The sequence below is a fragment of the Triturus cristatus genome, chromosome 11 (assembly GCF_964204655.1).
Source record: "Triturus cristatus chromosome 11, aTriCri1.1, whole genome shotgun sequence".
NCBI classification, from domain to species: domain Eukaryota; kingdom Metazoa; phylum Chordata; class Amphibia; order Caudata; family Salamandridae; genus Triturus; species Triturus cristatus.
Window position 1 is genome coordinate 739,245,872 of NC_140594.1, and position 21,578 is coordinate 739,267,449.

Consider the following 21,578-nt stretch of genomic DNA (forward strand, 5'->3'; position numbering starts at 1 on the left):
AAAGGAGAGATGCAATCCATCCATCAATGTCAATGAAAATACGAAAGAAAAACAACATATGAAGGATCATTCCCAGCTCTTCTACAACACATATTTATAAATGTGATTGGTTTAATCGCCTATAACCCCATTCTTGATAACAGCCACACACCATATAGACCTGTCACAATTTCCCCGTCGCAAGTAGAAATGATTTACCGAGTCAGTGTGTTATTTTCTAATTGTTATTGCTCCTATTCCTCCAGAGAAGACAAGCTTTCATCTTTCCATTACTGGGCAATAAGTGATCACACCACCAAAGTGCTACAAAAATGCAGCTTCTCCTGTACACTATTTTCTGCCCGCCTACTGCTCTTTCCAATCAGGACTTTCCCAGCATCTTCTTCCAAGACACATTCTAGGCTATCTGTCAAACACGTCAACATCCCAGGTCAGAAATAATTTAACATAGAACATTCCAAAACATACGTTTCTTCAAATCTTTTAAATTGCTTAAAGGGACCATCCAGTATAGAAAAATACACAGATCCCTTTGGCCAGTCCTTCATCTCTAACATTCACCAACCACAGGCATTCTAAAATGTTTGTCTGATGATGACAGATGGGGATTTAAGATCTATGGATCATCCACTGTAGTGAAAACTCTCTTTACCCAGTGCGGCATCTCTAAAGAAACCCGATAATATGTGTTCTAGAATGCTATTACATTTGATGATGTCACCTTGGGTTTTGAGATGCATTATATTCTCCCCTTTAACTGTGTTTCAGAGACCGTCCAAGTTGATGTCTAGGGATTCCCACTCCATGTCTCCCAGAGGCTTTGATATTTTTCACTGGATAACCCTTTAAAGTCAATTAGTGCCTTTGTATATAGAAGTTGAAATTTCATTTAGTGTGTTTAGGCTTAAAACATAAAAAAGAATTAAAAAATTACATTGAAATGCTCAGTTGCTAAAAATATTAAATAAAACAATAAAAATATATACAAATATAAATCATTTAAAAAAATAATAGGGGGCATGGTCTCGCTGTGAATGGAGTGAGACACACTCCGTGGGAGCTCCGGCTGCTCGCTGCTCTCCAAAGCATTTAACACATAGCTGGGGACTTCTCGGCGCCGTTCCTCGGGGCGCATATGTGGCGGAGAGTAAGGGGCACCATCGGACGAGCGGAGGGCAGCTGAGATTCGACGGCTGCGGTGGTGAGGCCGCTTCACCTCAGCCTCCCATCCCGGATTGCGGCGGCCGCAATTTTGAGGCACCCAGGCTTGGGCCTTCCTCGTGGCTTTGGGAGTGCTGCTCTGAGCCCCTTTGGACTCCTCCAGTGCTGCACCGCTATAACTGAGGCTCCGGTGTGCGTCTGGGGCAACCAACCCCCTATAGCGCCGGCGATCTGAGGGGGATCCTCTCCTACTGCTCCGGCGGCCCACCATCTTGGGGCCAGGAACAACCCTGATTGCGACTGGGACTGTCCGGGAGAGGCGAGTGGCAAGGCGGGCCCCTGGTTCCTGGGCCCTGTGGCGGTGAGTGATGCTGCTGTGTGGCTGGTGGAGAGGGGGGGCGGCGAACGGATGCCCCGGCTGAAGAGGGATTGATCCTGACCCTGCCACAGGGCGCGCTGAAGGCCTGCTTGAAGTATGGGGGTTCTGGGGCTTGAACACGGATCTTCGCTGTGGCCCCGCACTCTGTCAGACTGCTTGTCCACTTCCCTGGGACACACCCACGCGGGAACCACCTGGGGGGCCCCCCCAATAGCACCGACCATATTGGGCCTTGTTGCACAAGACCACGTGGAGTGGTTGAGGCCTAAGTGGGGATTGGCCTGTCCTCTGCACCCTTGCCCTAGGAGGGGACTCACCTCAGCGCCCGATCATCTGGGCCCTTGATGACCTCCTGGCTGGGGTCTCTGAAGAGGTTGCTCTGCACCGCTGCAGCGCTAGCAAACTCTACCCTCCCTTTAGTGGCCTCTGTGACCCTGTACCATTTCGCCCTTGAGGTGTGAGACACGGCGCCTTGCCACATTCTGGACCAGCGGACTGGGCCCTGGGCAGGAGCTGGGGGTGGTACACCCTAGGTGGGCACCATCTATGAAACAAGCGGAGGAGTAATCACGTGACGCGCTGTGTCCACCCCTGGAGCTGCGGGCTGGTGCTTGGGGAAAGATTCTCCCCACGCCTACTGAAGTGAAGCTGCTGGTGGCTGCGACTTGGCTCTGAGCCCTGGACCCGGCGGTCCCAAACGGGCCCTCGCCTCCGGGGACCACACTTTGATCTGTCTGTCCTGCACTGGAGGTGCGACCTGGAGCGGCCTGGGCTTGCATGACTCAGCCAACGGGATTTGCCCATCTCAAGAGCAAGGACCCGGATACAGCCCGGCGTTTCGCACCGCTGCCTGCCCTCTCCCTTGCAATACTGACTGTGGAACCCTACCTGACGCGCCCGGATCTTCGCCTTCTTAGTTAAAACAGGTACAACTAGTACCCTCAACTATCTTCTAGCGACCCCTTGACCGCCCCTAGCTAACACGTCGGGAAATGTTGGGTGCTGGACTCAGCCGGGAGATGACGCATACCAAATCAGCGGGCACAGCGGCCTCTGGGGAGATGGCCTCACAGGCTGGGGGAGACTCGCCACCTGTCACCCAGGCTTTCATGGCCAACTTCATGACAGAGCTTAAAACTGAAATAGGCTCCCTGCGTACGGAGGTCCACTCCTGTGTCCGGGGGCTCAAGAAGGAAGTCACCAACCTTGGGGAGAGAGTAGATGGCCTAGAGAAGACTGTGGATGCCCAAACAGAGGACCGGTAATAACTCTAGCAGCGCCTGGCCACACTGGAGGAACAACATATCGACCTGCAGCTGAAACAGGAGGACTTGGAAAATCAGACCTGCAGGAACAACCTCCGCATCCGGGGGGTTCCTCTCGGGGCGGAGGGAACGGATTACATGACCTAGGTAGTGCAGCTCCTGCACGAGGTCTGGGGAGATGACGCCTCTCCGCCGGCTCTGGACCGGGCACATCGAATCACCGCCCCCACCGGCAGGTCGGGCCTCATTCCAGACATCCTCACCTGAGTCCATTTCTTTACCGAAAAAGGCCATTCTCAAAGTGGCGCGTTCTAAACCGGACCTCACCTACAACGGAGCCAAAATACAGATCTACCAGGACTTTGCGCCCACCACGCTCCAGAGACGCCGAGATTTTAGACCTGTAACGGACAAGCTGCGAAGTCTGAATATTCCATACCAGCGCGGCCATCCTTTCGCACTCATTTTCCAGTGGGAGTCCAAGCGTCGAATGGTGAGGTCCTTTCAAGAAGTGGCGCAGCTTCTCCATCTCTCCTTAACGCTGCCATCTAGCCCTACACGTCTCCCACCCCTCACACGGGCCCCTGCCAAACCATTATGGTCTACTGTGGGCCGCCACCGACGTTCTCCACATCCTGGCGAGCAATCATCCTCGCAAGCCAAGAATGACATTATTCAACACATCCAATCCATGGAGGGGGACCGTTCTGCAACCAGCTCCCAGACTTCATCCCCTTGACTGACTGGAATCCCATCCTCACCGGTGGCAGAACATGCCGACATCGGAAATTGTCTGACAACCCAGAGGGGTTGGTGCTCAGCCCCTCGAGTCAGCCCTACCCCAGCTCCCTACCTGCAGTGCTGACGGTGCTGGACTGTCCACCCGGATGACACCTCATGCGGCTGATGACCCGCCCCCTCCCTGTTCCTGGGAGAGTGACTTCTCTGGGAGAACCCGAGCCTTTGGGCCTCGACTGAACCACGACTGGAACAGGACACTGTGGCCCGGTTGGCCAATGTTGGTTATATATATTTTGAATGTTTATATCCTTTTTCTTTCCCCTCTCTCTTCCTACTCTCTCTGTATCCCTTTCTATGGCGGGCGGGGGCTCCCCTCCAGGCAATCTCTACTCTTCAACAGGAGCGATGTGTGTCTGCCCTCCCTCCCTAATGCCCCACCCTGCTCTTTACAGTGGCGTGATGGACTACCTCAGGCTTTAATAAAACCATGGCTGTTGCCCATCCCCTGAAGATCCTGTCCGTCAATTTTAAGGGTCTCAACTCCCCCAACAAACGACACCAAATATGCCGCTACCTTTCACAACAAAACCCAGACATCATCCTCCTCCAGGAGACCCACCTTCTAAAAGCTGATATCCCCGCATGGCTCATCCTAGATACTCTCTTCAATTCTGGGCTACAGCCCCCACTAAAATGGCTGGAGTAGCGATACTCTGCAGGTCCGGATTAGACAACGCCTCTTCACACTGTGCAATATCTATGCGCCCAATGAGGCGCAAGACTCCTATCTCCGGGCGATCTTACGGGAGCATGTCCCACAGGCAGACCCTCGCAAATAATAGGGGGAGACTTTAACATGGCATGGGACCCTGCAATGGATCGCAGTGATACCTCCTATCATGGGACAGGAGCTATGTCTTCGGATCTCAAGAGGCAAATATCGTATCTTGGCCTGCTGGACTCCTGGCGTTATCATTCCCCTGATACACATGACTATTTGTATCACTCACACGGACACCACTCGTATTCGCGCATTGATTATATTTTTATCTCTCACGCCTTGCTCAGCGACTCACTCACGGCCTCCATATCCGCCAGCTTGGTCTCCGATCACACTCATCTCGAACTCCTCCTGCAAGACCCGTCTGCTTGTGCCTCTCGCGCCCTACGTTGGCGTTTGCACCCGCTCACTCTACGGGACCCAGTAGATGTGGCAAGCCTGCGGACCGCTATTGACTCCTACTTCGCAACCAATGACATTCCCGAAACCCCTTTCCCTGTAGTGTGGGATGCATTCAAGGCCATGATCCACGGTCCTATCACATCTCATACAATTGCGCGGGTGCGCGAGGCCCACCTCCTGGAGAATAACCTCTCCAAAGACATCAAGGACCTGGAGAGACAGGACCAGGAGCACCCCTCACTCGCACACCAATGCCGCCTTGCGAACCTTCGGGGGCAACTCCGCTCTCTTCAAACTAACAAGGATGAGAAAGCCCTCTTAGCGTTGAAACAATGCTACTTCGAAGGGGGGGATCAGGTGGGTACGGTATTGGCTAGATGCTTGCGAGTGTGTGCTGCAAAGGCACACATATCCAGTATCCAGACTGCTGATGGCACGAGGGTCACCACAGAGACAGCTAAACGTGAAGCCTTCCCCGCGTATTATTCGGCACTCTACGCCACGGACAAACCGCCCCCAGACTGGGTAAAAGATATCCTAGACAAATACCCCTGGACCCCAATAAGTCCATGCACTGCAGTTGGATGAACCCCTCACTCAAGAGGAGCTTGCAAGTGCTCTGAAGACTTGCCCCTTGGGAAATCACCGGGCCCGGATGGCCTCCCGGTGGCCTTCTATTGCTTGCTATTGCCGCAGCTCCAACCCTACCTCCTAAAACTGTTCAACTCCTTCTGCGATATGGAGGGACCGTATTCCTCTATGGGACTGGCAGAAATAGCCCTCATCCCCAAACCGGGTAAAGACCCCACCCTATGTTCTTCATTTCATCCCACAGCCCTCTTGAACACAGACCTTAAAATTTTAACTAAAATACTGGCCAGGCGCCTTGACCCACACCTGCCCGGACTTATAGAGCCGGACCAGGTCGGCTTTATCCGGCACCGCCAGGGACCGGACAATGTGCGTAGAATTGCTCAGCTCGTGGGGAAGGCTCAACATTGGAACACACCGGCATGCCTTTTATCGCTCGACGTGGAAAAGGCATTCGACCAAGTGGATTGGACCTTCCTACGAGCTGTGCTGAACAAAATCGGGTTAGGTTAGACCATGATAGCAAGGATCATGGCACCCTATCTCTCTCCACAGGCCCGGGTGTGAGTCAATGGCCAACTCATGAATCCCATCTTCATACGATGGGGCATGCGGCAGGGCTGCCCCCTATCCCCCCTGTTGTTTGCCCTCGTAGTGGAACCTTTGGCCATGATGATTCGGTAGGCTCCGGATGCACATGGCATCCTCCTTGCAGGTCAACAATACAAAGTGGCTCTCTTCGCCGATGACCTTATCCTCACGCTAACTCGCCGCACACCTCCCTCCCAGCACTTCTCTTTCTGTTGCAATCCTTCGAACTGGCCTCTGGCCTCAAAATTAACCATGAGAAGTCCTGGGCCCTGAACATTCCGATCCCTGAAGAGGAGATTCCGGCACTGCTAGCCCTCGTCCCCTATCAGTGGGCTAGCTCCATTTGATGTCTGGGGCTACAGCTGACCCCTTCAATTGCCACATGGTCCCAAACGAACTGGCAGGAGTGTAGAAGATCTGTTTTGAAAGACCTGAGGGGTTGGAAATCCCTTACCCTCTCCTGGCTGGGCCATCTAAAAGTTATCAAAATGTTGGTGCTCCCAAAAATTCTATACCTGTTCCAATGTCTACCCACCCCCATCTCGCAGAGCCAGAGCCAAAGTCTTCAGCGAGACATCACTGGCTTCATTTGGGGCGGGCATAGACCACGATTCTCCAACAAAATTCTTATGCTCCCACGGGATAGAGGTGGGCTAGCATGCCCTAACCTGCTAGAATATTACTGGCCCTCCCATCTTCACTACGTCTGAGTGGACAGCGAGAGAGAGCGAAAAGGTCTGGTTCCATATGGATAGGGCGGTTACCAGACAAATCATTTGGGATCTCTCCTGGCTCCATCGGACTGCACGCTCACATAGCGCTTACATTGCCGTGCCCACCAAGACGGTACTGGACATCTGGGACAAGGTAGCCATTCCCAAGGGGCTCACAACCTTCCCCTCCCCCCACACCCCCATTGCAGGTAATTCGCTATTACCACCGGCTCTTAACCCGCAGGCATTCTCTAAATGGCTAGAAGGTGGCTGCAGAACGATTCGAGATCTGTTTGCCGGGAACACACTCAAAACCTTTGCTCAATGCAAGGAGGAGTTTCGACTCCCAGAGGGAGCCAGGGTCCGGTATGCATAGCTTTGACACTGGCTGTCCACGCCTGATATGCAGCAGGCCGCCACCCGCACCTTCACCCCCTTTGAGCGCTTGGTACGCTCCGACGACTCGAAAGGACTATCAGATTCTGCAACACCCCCCGCTGGCAGCTACTCACCCATACCAACGCCAATGGCAGTTGGCATCTCCCACTGAAATTACACCTGCCCAGTGGAGCCGTTTGTGGCGGGACATACCGAAGGTGTATCGCAGTATATCACAACGGGAAACCGCATACAAGATCATGACGCGGTGGTATTACACACCCTCTCCATTGCACAGGATGTTCCCCTCTTCCTCCCTGCTGTGCTGGAGATGCTCAAGCTCATCAGATGACTTTATTCATATTTGGTGGACCGGTCCGCTCCTGAACCTGTTCTGGAAGGAGGTTCTTAGTCATTTTAAAGGGGTGCTTGGCTTCCCCCTGCCTGAATCCACAGCCACAATTCTTTTAGGCCTCAAACCCGACAACTTGAGAGCGCTCACCCGTAGTGATTGGCACATCGCCCTCCACATGCTAGGGGCTGCCAAACAGCTCATTGCACTATATTGGAAAAAAGCAGAGACCCCCCCACTGGTTCATGCACCTGTGGCAAGTAATAACTATGGAACTCTTTACTGCGTGCCTACAATCCCGCGACACCTGATTCACAAATATGGCAACCACTGGTTAACTACCTCTGTAAAATAGAACACGCGCGCCTTCTACCCCCGAAACTCAGGGCTTTACGCTTCTTCGAAGACACTGTGATCCCACCTGAAGCCGACAGACTGACTGACTAGTCACACTGGCCCTGTCCCTTGCTCTACACGGTGCATGCCCTGGATGATGACCCGATTAGTGAACACCATTGCCCCTCTTTGCCCCCCCCCAGCCCGCCACCATCCTCCTCTTCACAATTGTCTCGATCCCCACTATTTGGAACTACACGAAATGCGATTCTCTTCCCTTGTCCCGCTCTATCTTTCATTGCCCCCTTGTCATAGTTCCCTCTCTCCTACTTGGCTTTCCTGTCCTCTTGTCATTCACTATTCATTAACTTCCCTCTGTCCTCTCTTGCAGGCTCTTTGCCTTCCTTTTTTTTCTTCTTCTTGTTGTGATAATATACATGCTGACTATGGGTCCTGAAACTCCCTCACATTGCAATTTAATGTTATGCCTCTTGCAGTACGCGGCCGGCCCACCAAGTGTTGTAGGCGACATGCTGTGTAATATTTACATAGATATGCATCACCGAAATCTTCCACGTCTCCCCCAAACAACGCGGCCGGCCCTGCGTAGGGTTGTGGGCCCTATGCTATGTATACATAGACCCTTCCTATGATTTTCTTACGAAAATAAAAACAGCTTTATATAAAAAAATAATAATAATAATATTTAAACAATAATAAAAAAATATTTAACTATGTAAAAAATAAACATACTATTTCCTTTCCGGTCTGTGCAACACTAGGGGAATATTTGGACACCAGAGGGATAGAATTTACTATTCCCACTGCAGTCTGTGCAACATTATGGAAAGCGTTAGACTCCGGAGGGATAAAATGTACTATTCCCTAAAACACAACTTTAAAAAATAATTACTTGATTTACCTAATTATCAAATAAATGTTTAATATTAAATCAATAATTAATAATTGATGAATTATTACTTAATTATCTTCACACCCTATTACCCCTACTAATGCAAAAACACATAACTTACATATCACCAATATATAATAATAACAGTTTACATAATTAATTGTCAATTAACTAATTATTAATAGACAATTAACTAATAATTTATCAATTATGAGCTTATTAACTTCTCACCATACACCCCTACAAACCAACCTGCACCTAAAATATCACTTGCAAAAATAATAATTACACAATTTGCATAATTAAATTATAATTTAAATAATGTTCTTTTTTTTTTAAATGATCATGAATTAATTATACTTAATTAACTTCCCACCTTGTACTCACAACGCGCTTCAACACTATCAATTGCTATTAACAATTAAATTAAAAACTATAAATAACTTAAAATTAAAATCTATCATTTCAGATTATTAACAACAATTGTACAAACAATATATAACATATACAATTAAAATATGAGCTAAAACACATACAAATAATTTAAAGCTATATTTTTTACAACAATATTATTGCAAATGATATTAAAACATTTCGATATTTATATCCACGATATTCTGCATCACAATTTTAATGTGTCACGATAGTAAAAACTGGATATTTGTGTGTCTCAATATTCAGACTCGAGAGTTTGTCCAAATACCCTTTAACTACACCATACAGAAAGCAAGTTGTAATGGACTTTAAACCTGGAAAAGTGTAATTAGAAAGCTCAAAAACTCCTGCTTTAGTAAACAGATTTAACAAAATGTGTTTGTGTTAGATGTGTTTTTTCAAAGCCCATTAATAATCAGAAGGTCCTCTTGATGATAGCGTAATTTTATGCAGGTCCTAAGAATATACCCACCTTATTGTGGGTGACTTCTGATTTGATCAACTGATCTCACTTGCTTCGCTTTGGTCAGGGCAGACCTACAGTTAAGAGTGGATTTCTCATTGTGTTAACAGTGACTCTGGCAGAGGGAGGTGCAAAGCGTGGCGGAACATCTGCTATGTTTGGTTAATAAAATAGGATACTTGAGGAAGCATGTTAATAATGGTGGTGGGGGTGGCAGGAGCATATTGGGTATTTTTTTATTATTATTTTGGGGGGAGAAAAGGGATGGGAGGGAGCTTGGAGGAAGTGTGGCAAGAGGATGGGCATTTTGTTTTTCACACCTCAGTAACTCTAATCCCCCTCCATACTAATTCATGGAATCTACTTGCAGTGGGGTGCTCTTTATGAGGGGGGTAGTACACAACATAAGATTTTATCTGGGTTGGCTATTGTTTTATTGTATATGATGTCATTTGGAACCATTTGTGTGAAAATGTAGCAGTCTTTGAAGTGTATGAAAGAGCTACAAGAAAAGAGCAATAACAGAACAAAACAAAAACACAACACAATAACGTGCAACACATGGCAATACAAAACAGTACAATAACACAATAAGAGTACAATGACACAACATAATGCAATAAAACAATAGAACAAAATATAAAAAGTAACCCCAACAGAAAGCAACACAAGTCAATGTCACAATATCAAAATAACCTAAATGCAACAAATTAACAATGCAAACACACTACAACACATCAGAAAAACAAAACAGAGGAGTACAACAAAAGAATGTAACATCACAACAAAGCACACAACATAAACGCTATACAAAATAATATAGCAACAACAAATACATCACAAAAACAGCACTTAACACAACACAAAATAGCAGAAAAACATTAAAAGGGGCACAACATAAGACTAGTGTGTTTCTCTGAAGATATGTTGCGCTGTGTGATTGTGCTTTGTTTTGTTAGTTTGTTTTGCTTTGTGTTGTGTTTTGTGGTGTGTTCTATTGCTGTTTTGTGTTGTGTAACAGTCGAACAAGTTACTTACCTTCGGTAGCGATATATATTTGTAAGAGACATATATTAGTTATAGATTACTTACCTTGTGAATTGCCCCCCATTGTCAGACTGGATAGGGAGAATTTTTTTGTCAGCAGTACCCCTGCGCGTCGAAAGGTGGTGTTGGTCGGCTCCGTGTTCGTTGTTGGCGTTGTGGTCGCTGGGATGACATTGCGGCAGCTACTTAGATGCCGCCCTCGTGCACTGACGTCAGTTCTGTACACGACTTTCCATGCCAGAAGCGCAGAGCCATGCAAGACACTTACCACTGGTGCACAAAAACCAGGGCCCTGAAAGGAAATCCTTAATCCTGGAAGTCAGTTCGCAGAACGGGGAGGATGGGTGGAGCGGTAAGAAATCTATAACTATTTATGTCTCTTACAGATATATCGCTACCGAAGGTAAGTAACTTGTTCATCTGAAACAGACAATTAGTTATAGATTCCTTACCTTGTGAATAGATACCCCAGCAATACCAACCCTGGAGGTGGGTCTGCGAACTGAGTTCACACCAGAAAGTCCTGGAGAACAGAATGGCCAAAAAGCTGTCTCTCTGGACTTGGCTGTCCAGGTAGTAGTGTTTTGTGAACGTGTGCAGAGTTTCCCACGCCGCTGCCTGACAGATGTCGTTAAGGGGGACTCCCCATCCCAAAGCGGTGGTAGCTGCCATCGCCTTGGTGGAATGGGCACGTAGCCTGATGGGAGGCTCCTTCTTTGCCAAGAAATAGCAAGCTTTGATACACAAAACGAATAATCTAGATATGGTCCACTTGTGTACGGCCCGACTTATTTTAGCGCATACGTAGCCAACAAAGAGCTGGTCATCCACCCAGAATTGTTTTGTGTGATCCAAGTAAAAGAAAGGCAAACTTTTTGGATCCAGACGGTGGAGCCTCTCTTCCCCTATAGAAGGATGCAGAGGCGGAAAGACAGTGAGCAAAGTGATGGTTTGGCCAATGTGGAAAGAAGAAACCACCTTGGGAAGAAAGGATGTACGAGTTCAAAGGACAACCTTGTCCAGATGAACAGCCAGAAAAGGAGGTTTTGAAGAAAGAGCTAGGAGCTCACTCACCCTGCGAGCAGAAGTGATGGCAACCAGAAAGGCAGTCTTTAAAGTAAGAAGTCTGAGAGGATAGTTATGAAGCGGCTCAAAGGGAGCCCACATAAGGTAAGTAAGAACCAAGTTCAAGTCCCGCTGAGGCATTACGAAGGGAACAGGAGGAAAAAGGTGAGTAATGCCCTTAAGAAAGCAATTTACAATAGGGGACTTGTAAAGAGAAGGCTGATCAGGAAGCCTAAGAAAGGCTGAAATGGCCGAGAGGTAGCCCTTAATATTGCCCAGAGCAGAGCCCTGCTGGGCCAAAGAAAGAAGGAACAAGAGAACCTCTGAGAGAGGGACAGAAAGGGGATCCACAGCCTTTGTTGCACACCATGTCACAAATTTGCTCCATCTACAGGCGTATACTGTCTTAGTGGAGGGACGCCTGGCTGCCAAGATAACATCACAGACTTCAGGCGGCAGGTCAAAAGCCGTTAACTGCCGCCAGTCAATCTCCACGCAAGAAGGTGGAGACTGGACAGGTTTGGGTGGAGGACCGTCCCCTGCTGCTGTGACAGAAGATCCTCCCGAAGAGGCAGTCTGATCGGAGGATTGATGGCCATGTGTAGAAGCTCGTGATACCAGACTCTTCATGCCCAATCCGGAGCCACCAGAATGACTTGGGCCTGGTCGCGCTTGATCTTCATCAGCACTCTGGGCAGAAGTGATATAGATGGAAAGGCGTATAGAAGACCTCAACTCCACTCGCGATGAAAAGTGGCGCCTAGCAGGTGCCACCTTGGAAATTCCAACGCGCAGAATTGCTGACATTGTGCGTTCTCTTCGGTGGCAAATAGATCCAAGCAAGGCTCTCCCCACTCCTGAAAGATACCTTGCACCACCTCCGAGTGAAGACGCCATTCATGATCCATTATGCAACTACTGCTGAGTTTGTCCGCCCTGGCGTTCAGTGAACCTGCCAGGTGTTGAACCACCTGGGATATGCCCTGATGTTCCAGCCATGTCCAGAGACGGAGAGCCTCTTGACATAGGGTCCACGACCCCACCGCGCCCTGTTTGTTGCAGTACCACATGGGGGTGGTGTTGTCAATGAACGCCTGCACTACTCTTCCCTGGACAGAGGGAAGGAATGCTTTTAGTGCAAGACGGATCGACCGAAGTTCCAGAAGGTTAATGTGGAGCCCAGACTCCGCCAGAGACCAGAGGCCTCTGATCTCCACCTCTCCCATGTGGCCACCCCACCCCAGAAGTGATGCATCTGTCACGACTGTGAACTCTGGTTGGGAAAGGGATCTGCCATTGACCCAATCCTGGTTTGTTAGCCACCACTGAAACTGGCGTGCAGTGCCCTCCGAGTTCTGGACGCAATCTGACAGGTTCCCCTGATGCTGTGCCCACTGGAACTTCTGGTCCCAATGCAGAGCCCGCATATGCCATCTGGCATGATCCACCAGCAGGATGCAGGAGGCCATCAGACCCAGCAGCCGCAGAGTGACCCTGACCGAAACCCAGGACAGAGGCTGAAAGATCAGAATTAAATCCCGAATATCCTGGACTCGCTGCTCGGGAAGATAGACCAGAAACTGCGTTGTGTCCAGAACCACCCCGATGAAATGGAGCTTCTGAGAGGGAGTCAGGTGTGATTTCGGCATGTTGACAGAAAACCCCAGTGAATGCACGAGGTCGGCCATAGTCTGGAGGTGGGAGACTACAGCCTGGGGCGAGCCCGTCAACAGCCAGTCGTCAAGATATGGGAAAACTGGAACCCCTGATCTGCGCAGATGAGCTGCGACCACCGCCATCACTTTTGTGAACACCCAAGGAGATCTGGTAAGGTGAAAGGGGAGCACGGTAAACTGAAAGTACTCGTGACCTACCGTGAACCGCAAATATCGTTGGTGGGACGGCAGGACTGGGATGTGAAAGTAAGCGTCCTGCAAGTCCAACGCTACCATCCAGTCTCCAGGGTCAAGAGCAAAAAGGACCTGAGCTAGCATCACCATTTTGAACTTCTCCTTCCAGAGGAAGCAGTTGATGTTCCTGAGATCCAAGATAGGACGCAGGCCTTTGTCCTTCTTGGGCACAAGAAAGTAGTGGGAATAGTAACCACGACCTACTTCTGGGGCAGGAACTCGCTCAATGGCTCCCTTGGCCAAGAGAGTGGTAACCTCCTGTTGGAGAAGGGCCAGATGATCCGCCGACATCCGATGGTACTGAGGTGGCATGGCTGGGGGATAGTCTCGAAGGGGAGAGAGTAGCCCCTTCAGACTATCTGCAAAACCCACCTGTCTGACGTGATGGTGCGCCAGTGGGGGAGTTGATGGCGAATCGTGCCGCCCACTGGTGATTGGTGGCCCTGAAAGGTTGGACAAGGAGGGTTTGGAGGCTGCTGCAGAGGGGACTGTAGTGGACTGGCCTGTGCACTGGCCCCCAGACCCACAGCGGTGGTTGCCACGTCCCCGGCCGCACAGGGGCTGAACAGCTTGCGCCGTGTCGCTCTGGGCGTAACGTTGCGGGGCACCACTTCCATAGCCACAAAATGGGCGAAAAGCAGGCTGCGCAGGGTGGGTGGTGGAGAGGCCGAAGGACTTGGCCGTAGCCCGAGAGTCCTTAAAGCGCTCTAGCGTGTTGTCTGCCTTGTTGCCGAACAGGCAACGGCCATTAAAGGGCATGTCCATATGGGTAACTTGGACATCCCCTGAAAAACCAGTCGACCTCAGCCAGGCGTAGCATCAAAGGGCTACCGACGTGGAAATTGTCCTACTTAGATAGTCGGCGGTAACCAGTCCACAGCGAATGGTAAACTTGGCTGTCTCTCTCCCCTCGGCAACTGCACGGGAGAGTACGGCCCGGGCCTCCTCTGGGCACTGGGGCAGCACCTGCACCACCGTATCCCACACGGAGTGGGTGCAACAGCCCAACAGACATGCAGTTTTTACCAACCGCAGTCCCAAGCTGGAGGAAGAAAACATCTTCTTCCCAAGATGGTCCAGCTTTTTGGATTCCCTATCAGGTGGTTCATTTAGGGAATGAGCCTTTGGACGTGGAGGCTTGGACCACCAAGCTCTCTGGGGTCGGGTGTTGGGAGAGGAAAGTGGAGTCACCCGGGGCTGGGCGGTGGCGTTGGCCAATCATCCTATCCACAGGAGCCCATGTGTTGGGCCTGGACCAGTTGCCCAAAAGGATGTCGGTTAGGGCTTCATTAAATGGCAACAGGGGCTCCGAAGAGCTTGCTGCCGGATGAAGCACCTCTGACAGGAGGTTATTCCTGACTGCCACTGTAGGGAGCTTGAGGTTGAGAGCCTCGGCCACCCTATGCATTACCACTGCAGAAGACGCTCCCTCATCCGTAGTCACCATAGGAGGAGACAACATGCCATGGTCTGGTGAGATATCCAGACCACTGGCTTCCCCCAATTCCTCTCTCCAGTCCGGTTCTTAACCCAACTGGTCAGTCAAAGGGTCTCCAGACCTCTCCCAATCCTCCTCACCCTCTTCTGGTTGCTAATCTGGCCTTAAAGAACCAGGTTAGAACAGGGGCACAAAAGTACCCATCGGCGCAGGATCCGGAGCCTGTTGATGCTGGTCCGGCTCCGTGTCTACGTCAGGGTGGAGGCCGGGGTCGACGCCAGCTGGGGTCACAACAGGCGCTGGCTGCAGACATGATGCTGGTAGAGTCGGCACCGGGAGAGGAGTAGTCGGGTCGATCGGTGCCAATCTGGATCCAGGTCTGGATCCAAGAGGACCGTGCAGTGCCGGGGTCAAAGCCGCTGGCGTTGAAGGCCCAGGGCCCCCAGCCAAGTCTATGGGGCCCGAAGGCACGCCAGCGGAGTCAGACTACCCAAAAATGGCATGCATCGCTTCGTAGAAACTCCAAAGCTAGGCAGGGGGCACACCAGGGCCTGGGAAGGGAGGAAAACCCTGAGTCAACCCAGCGGGCTCCGCACGTGGAGCTGCAGAAGGGGCATCACCCGCATCCCTCGTTGCATTGGCCAACGGATGGGGAGAAGTCGAAGAGCAATGATGCTTCTTCGACTTACCTGAGGAGTGCAAAGACTTGGAAGAAGACTGGTTGTGGTGTCTCCGCGACCGGTCCCTCGACCTCCCATGTGACTGGAACCTCGAGCGGCATGGAGCAGACTGCCGGGCCTCAAGATGCTTTAGGGACCGCTCCCGCAAAGACTTCGGGTTCAGTGTCCGGCAGTCGGAACACGACTTGGAGTCATGGTCGGGTTTCAGACAGAACAAACACATGCGATGAGGATCCGTCACCGACCTCAACCGTCGGCAGGAACCGCAAGCCTCGAAGCTGGGCATCCCTGATGTGCACCAGGAGTCTAAGACTCAAAAACAACGTCAACAAAAGTCGGCAAAACGTCAGTCAAAAAGTGACTGGAGGTACCGCTCTCTCTGGATCTGCGCCGGCTGGGGTGTAAAAAGAAAGAACTGATGTCTAAGTTGCTGCAGCGACGTCATCCCGGTGACCACGACGCCAACGACGAATGCGGATCTGACCGACGCCACCTTTCGCCGTGCATGGGTACTGCTGACAAAAAAAATCTCGAGATCCAGTCTGACTTCTGGGGGTAATTCCCAAGGTAAGGAATCTATAACTTATTGTCTCTTTCAGATTCCTAGTTCTGCTGTTATGGTGTTGTGCTATTTTTGTGTTGTGCTGTGTTATACTGTTACGTTTTTTGTTATTGTGTGATGCTATCATTATAGGATTGTATTGTTGCATTGTATTGTGTTGTTGTATGTTGTTGTACGAAAATCGTAATTCATATTGTTAAACACACTTTTTACACACAAGTCTACCCCCACACACCCACATTCATGTTACAATGCCAAAATGTCTTTGCGCCAAACACTTAATTAATTACTACTGAAGACATACGTTTTGCACTTCCTTCCAGAATGTCAAAATCAATGTATGAGGGAAACATGACATAAGAATGTAATTGGCAAGAGTCTTCGCAAAGAAAATATGTCTGTAAGGGCAATCAAAATAAATTTAACAGCTATCCAAAAAGTACATTGGAAAAGAAGAATCACTGTAATATCATCTCTAAAAAACAAACATGGCGTGTATTCACCTGCCTCGACTCTTTTCCCCTCTTTGAGTTGGTTGGCTACGTGCCTCGGGAGCATGGCGTACAGCAGCACCTCTGTCTTTCTCCTCTCCGCCTCGAGATGTTTTGACAGGATCCGCAGCTCCTCTTTTTTCCTTTCAAGCTGGTTGGACAGCTCCATCTCCGCGAGCCTCTGTTGGTTGAGCAGGATCAGGTCTCTGGTGACATCATGAGGCGCTATGTCTGAGATGTGCATCTGCCTCTCTTCCAGCTCGTGCAGGGTGCGCAGTAAGGGAGAGCACAGGTACAGCATACACTGGAACGTCTCCATCCACAACATCTGGCCTGAAACACAATACGTGCAAAATCAACCGATGCTTTACTGCAATTGCACGTAATTAAACTGATTACTAATTAAACACAAAAGCCTTATTTTCCTAGACGAATTAAAGCAATAATACGCAAAAATTATTAGTTAAATGCATCAGTATTTAACTTTTTAGTTAACACGTAATATCTCTTTTAGTTATTAAAAAGAACAAACAAACAAAATGCGAAACGTACCCTAGCTAGGGTGACTGAAGATACCTGTCAGGCAAATTCCCAATGCTTAGAATAGGCGGTGGCCACGAGGAAACCTTTTTGGACCCTGAATTGTATGACTTAAGTCTAATAAAAAATATCCCAGGAACTAAATAGTATATCCAGGGCACCGATTTGCATCGACCTTCTTTTTTAGGCTTTGAGAAACTCAAGGGCGTTTATGTAAAGCAGCCAATGCTTACTCTTGTACAGAGAGAGATGTTAGGGTAAAAACTCAGATACAATTATTAAACACTACTCACTTAATTGTATTTCCATTCAGTACATTCACTTTATACCTATAGTTCAATTCGGAGTAATGGCTTTATAAAAAGAATAATAGTTTTTAGGTCTGGTTTGATAGTGCAGCTGTAACCAGACATTATGCGGTCAGCAGAAAAAGAGCTTTAAGAGGCATTTCTGAGAGAGGGGCTTGGAATTCTTTTTTGATTTTTGGGAAAGCTTATACTCAACACAGCGGGACAGAGTTGGTTATAGTGACACGTCACTGATCAAGGCTATAGGCCTGAATTGTTTATTATGAATATTCACGACAAAGGCTGTAGACCTAACTTATTTAGAGTGAAAATCCCGTTAAAGCCCATAGGCCTTAAGGATTGATAGTTAGTACACTTAGTTAAGCTTGTAGACAGGTATTTTGTTATGGGTAATCTCATAGACTACCATAGGAGTCAAGGGTTTTGGTGTTGGCTAACCCTTGCGACAAATGCTGCGGCTCCAAGATTTGCACTTCGAGAGCACTTATTTAAAGGCTTAGGAGGATTTAAAGAATGTCTTGCCAACTGTATTTTGTGTATATTGACGAATTTAGGACTGTGTGTCTGTGCTTGCCTTGCTGGATAGCGTTTGCAGAACAAAACCTAAACAAACTTGGGGTGTGGGAAATTCGTACAATTTTCTTTTGCGTAAATATGCAAAGTTAGGTTAAAATTAAGCGCAATTAGACAAAATGCAAATCTGTCGTCCAGCACTCTATGTTACTGTGAAATGACTTGAGAGTGCATTTTGTACTATAAAATTGTCCAAAACACAAAAAAAGCACAAATAGCCACTTGTGTTCTGTTGTTCAAAAGCATTTGCAGTATTTTTACTGCAAATGGCTGTTTGCTGTACATTTTTACAGCAAATGGTGTGTAATTACATGAGATAGTTTAATTTCAATAATTTTGAGTACCAAGCATAACACGAAAATCCCAAAATTATGTAAATTATGCTGCTGTAATTAAAATTTCGCCCAGGCCTAAAAAAACTCTGCATGCCTAAACTTGTATAGAGGGTCTTTGGGTTATCCATCTTCTCTCTGCTCGAGTGTCAATCATATTCTGCTTCTCACCATGACAGCATACTGCATGGACCAATGGGTTAGCTCATTGCTATATTGTACTGGGAACTGGGGTTCAGGGTTTGTAGAGGTATGCACCCTGTACAAGCAGGAACAGCCACTCTAGTCAGGGTAAGCTGGATAGATGCACACTAAAAGATAACTTGTGCTTGCCTTTCTAGTAGCTTGGCACAGAAAAGTTAGGTGTACCTAAAGAGGCAATGTGTGAAGTATTTGTGCAACACACACAGTAACACAATGAATACACAACAAAGATACTCCACTCAGGGTCAGAAAAATAGATTATATTGATTATTTTTATATAGTAAAACAAAACCAAACAACAAAAATCCAATAAGTAGAACCGAAGTTACGAATTTTTAAAGATTAAATCAAAATGTAGGTCTTAGAGTAATTTAGCGCTTGGGGGTTACTTAAGGTCACGCTGGTCTGCAGTAAATCCAATGTTCAGGCTGACCGCGATGGAGGGCAGGCTGGCTACGGAACTCATGCAGGTCCCGCTGAAAAAGTATCTTGGATGTAGCATGCGTCGAAGTAGAAGACTCGATGAATCGGTTCCGATCCATGCAGTTGATGAAGGCTTCATCAATAAACCCCCTTATGATGCATGCACAGAGGCATAGAGCTGTATTGTCCGTCGTCCTCGAGCCGTGGAGTCCATAGAAGTGATGTCATGAATCTACTCCTGTGTCGGCATTGAAGGGCAATGCATTGGTTCCGATCAGAGCAAAGTCGTCACCGCTTCGATTTTGATGTTCCTGGGCAGCAGAAATCATCTTTCAAGGGTCAAGGACTGCATTGGCACCACTAGTCAGGGAAGGACTCACAGATGGCAGAGTCCAGGTGCTGTTGCAGAGTTAAAGGAAGTCTTTGATGGCCCTGAGACTTCAGAACAGGGGGCGAGTCAGCAAGCCCTTGGAGTCACTCTGGGCTCAAGTGAGATGGGTCCAGTCCTTGTTCTCAGCAGGGCAAATATAAGCAGGCAGCGGGAAAGCACAGCAAAACAGAAAAGCAGTTCTTCCAGACTACCAAACTAACCATGGAGGTCATATCACCATCTTGATGTGATCTTCATGGCTAACGTTTCCCACCAGAAGCTCCTGGAGGCTAATTTGTATTAACCTCCAGCTGCAGCCCTCTGATTGTGGCGTGGAAACTGCTCCCAGAGCAGAGTCAAATTCCTAGGTTTGGGGAGGTTTATTTAGTCCTCAAGTAGGATGGCCAGTTGGGGTGGACCCAGTAATTTCATATATTTCAAAGAGGTCTCCTATGTGGCAGACAAATGTTAGCTGACATCTGGACAGCCCCCTCCTTTGATCCCCCAATCAGATAGGAACCAAACCCAGTGGGAGGAGAGCTTCCCCAGAACTGGTTGGAATGGCCACAGAGGAGGGAATGCTTATTTCCCTGGACACAGTCCTAGGCATGCACACAGGTTCTGCACGAGGGAAGAAGAGCTTCCATCTTGGATATGGGGATTGTGGGGTAGTGTGGAATTGTTTGCTGTAGGGCAGACAGGAACTGCTGCAAATATGGGTAGGGTTACCCCAAGGAAAGTTACCCCAATGATTATGGAGAGGCCAGTAGTCACCCACACCCACTAAGTGCCAGATATAAATGTGACTCCCCTGCCCTCCTTAAAACACTACTGGACCGGAGGAAGATCAAAAGATGGCTGCACCTACTGTATGTGACCCAACAGGATCCCCGAAGGACTGGGCCTGCTCCCTCTTGTACCATGGACAAAGACATGGACTCTAAGGTTCAGAAGGCTGACCTCTTGTTCAAGTTACAGGGACACAGCAAGCTCAAAGAAGCATTTTCACACAACTCCCAGCTGACCAATTCCAACTTGACCTGCCCTGGACCCTGCTTGTTGGCTCTGCTGGATGGAATCCTGACCCCCAAGTGCTGTTCCTGAGGTCCTGGAACCCTTGGCTGAACTTCTCTTTCTTCCCCTGAAAACCTGGGACTTAGAAACTTTTTCAACATCTAGACCTCTGGGGTCTGGGATACCCTACCATGCCAATTCGCCCAAGGTGCATTGCAGCTGGGCTGAAAAAGCAGATATCTCCCACTCTGAGCTTCTCTAGAGCAGAAGATTTGATTCAGTGGGAACATGCAGTGATGGTATTTGGCCATGTGAAGCCCTTGTCAGCTAGAGGCTGCAATCTTGTTCTGCCAGAGTATTCTGAGCTCCGAAAAAGAGACTCAGTGCAAACGTGGAAATTTAGACAGGGTGAAGGCACCACAAGTATCGAGCCAGCAAGCTGAATTCCTTGAGTTGAAAATGTTAAAAAAATTGTTCAGAGCTTTTCCTGGCAAATCAGACAGCTTTTCCGGGACCACATCCAATGGCTATCTGGCCTCGTGGAGCCTTCTTCAGCTACAGCCTTTTATCTTGCCATGCTGAAGATTTTTCACTTCCATTTTAGAGACTAAGTTCCAAGGCAAAACCTCAGACAAAGGTTCATCCTGACTAGGGTTGTGATCATTATTCAATTCAATTCAAGTAACTTTATTCGGTTACTATACAAAGTGAGCCATAAAAGCACAATTCAATAAAATCACATTATAAAAGTCTCTGAGCATTTTTTTTAAAACAGACGTGTTATATCACAATCGATTTCCGTTGTATAGAACCATTTTTTAAAAAGGCAGTAATAGAGGCGATGGTAAATTCATTATCAAGATATTGTAATGCCAAAAATGCTGGGCGACATTGTCTCAAACCCTGTCGTTTTAGCACTGGCAGTATCCATCTTTTTCTGGCACTAGAATAAAATTTACCGAAAAACAAAATATATATGGACGATTGTAGAGAAACGTCATCACACGGGCATTTACATAAAATTCTGGACCAATCGTTGCATTCAGGGAAACTTAGCGCTCTATAAATAATGTTCAGCCTAAAGCGCGTTAACAGAAATCTCTCATAGTCACTAGTGACT

At 48.4% G+C, this 21,578-nt stretch overlaps 1 protein-coding gene across 1 annotated transcript in view; it reads right to left on the reverse strand.

The window, feature by feature from the left end:
• LOC146785394 (guanylate cyclase soluble subunit beta-2-like) overlaps nucleotides 1-21,578 on the reverse strand; it is a 579,800-nt gene that overhangs the window by 69,197 nt on the left and 489,025 nt on the right. The window contains exon 10 of the mRNA XM_085632898.1: nucleotides 16,707-17,027. Within this exon, the coding sequence (XP_085489024.1) occupies nucleotides 16,707-17,027 (321 nt within the window). The remainder of the gene's footprint in view (nucleotides 1-16,706; nucleotides 17,028-21,578) is intronic.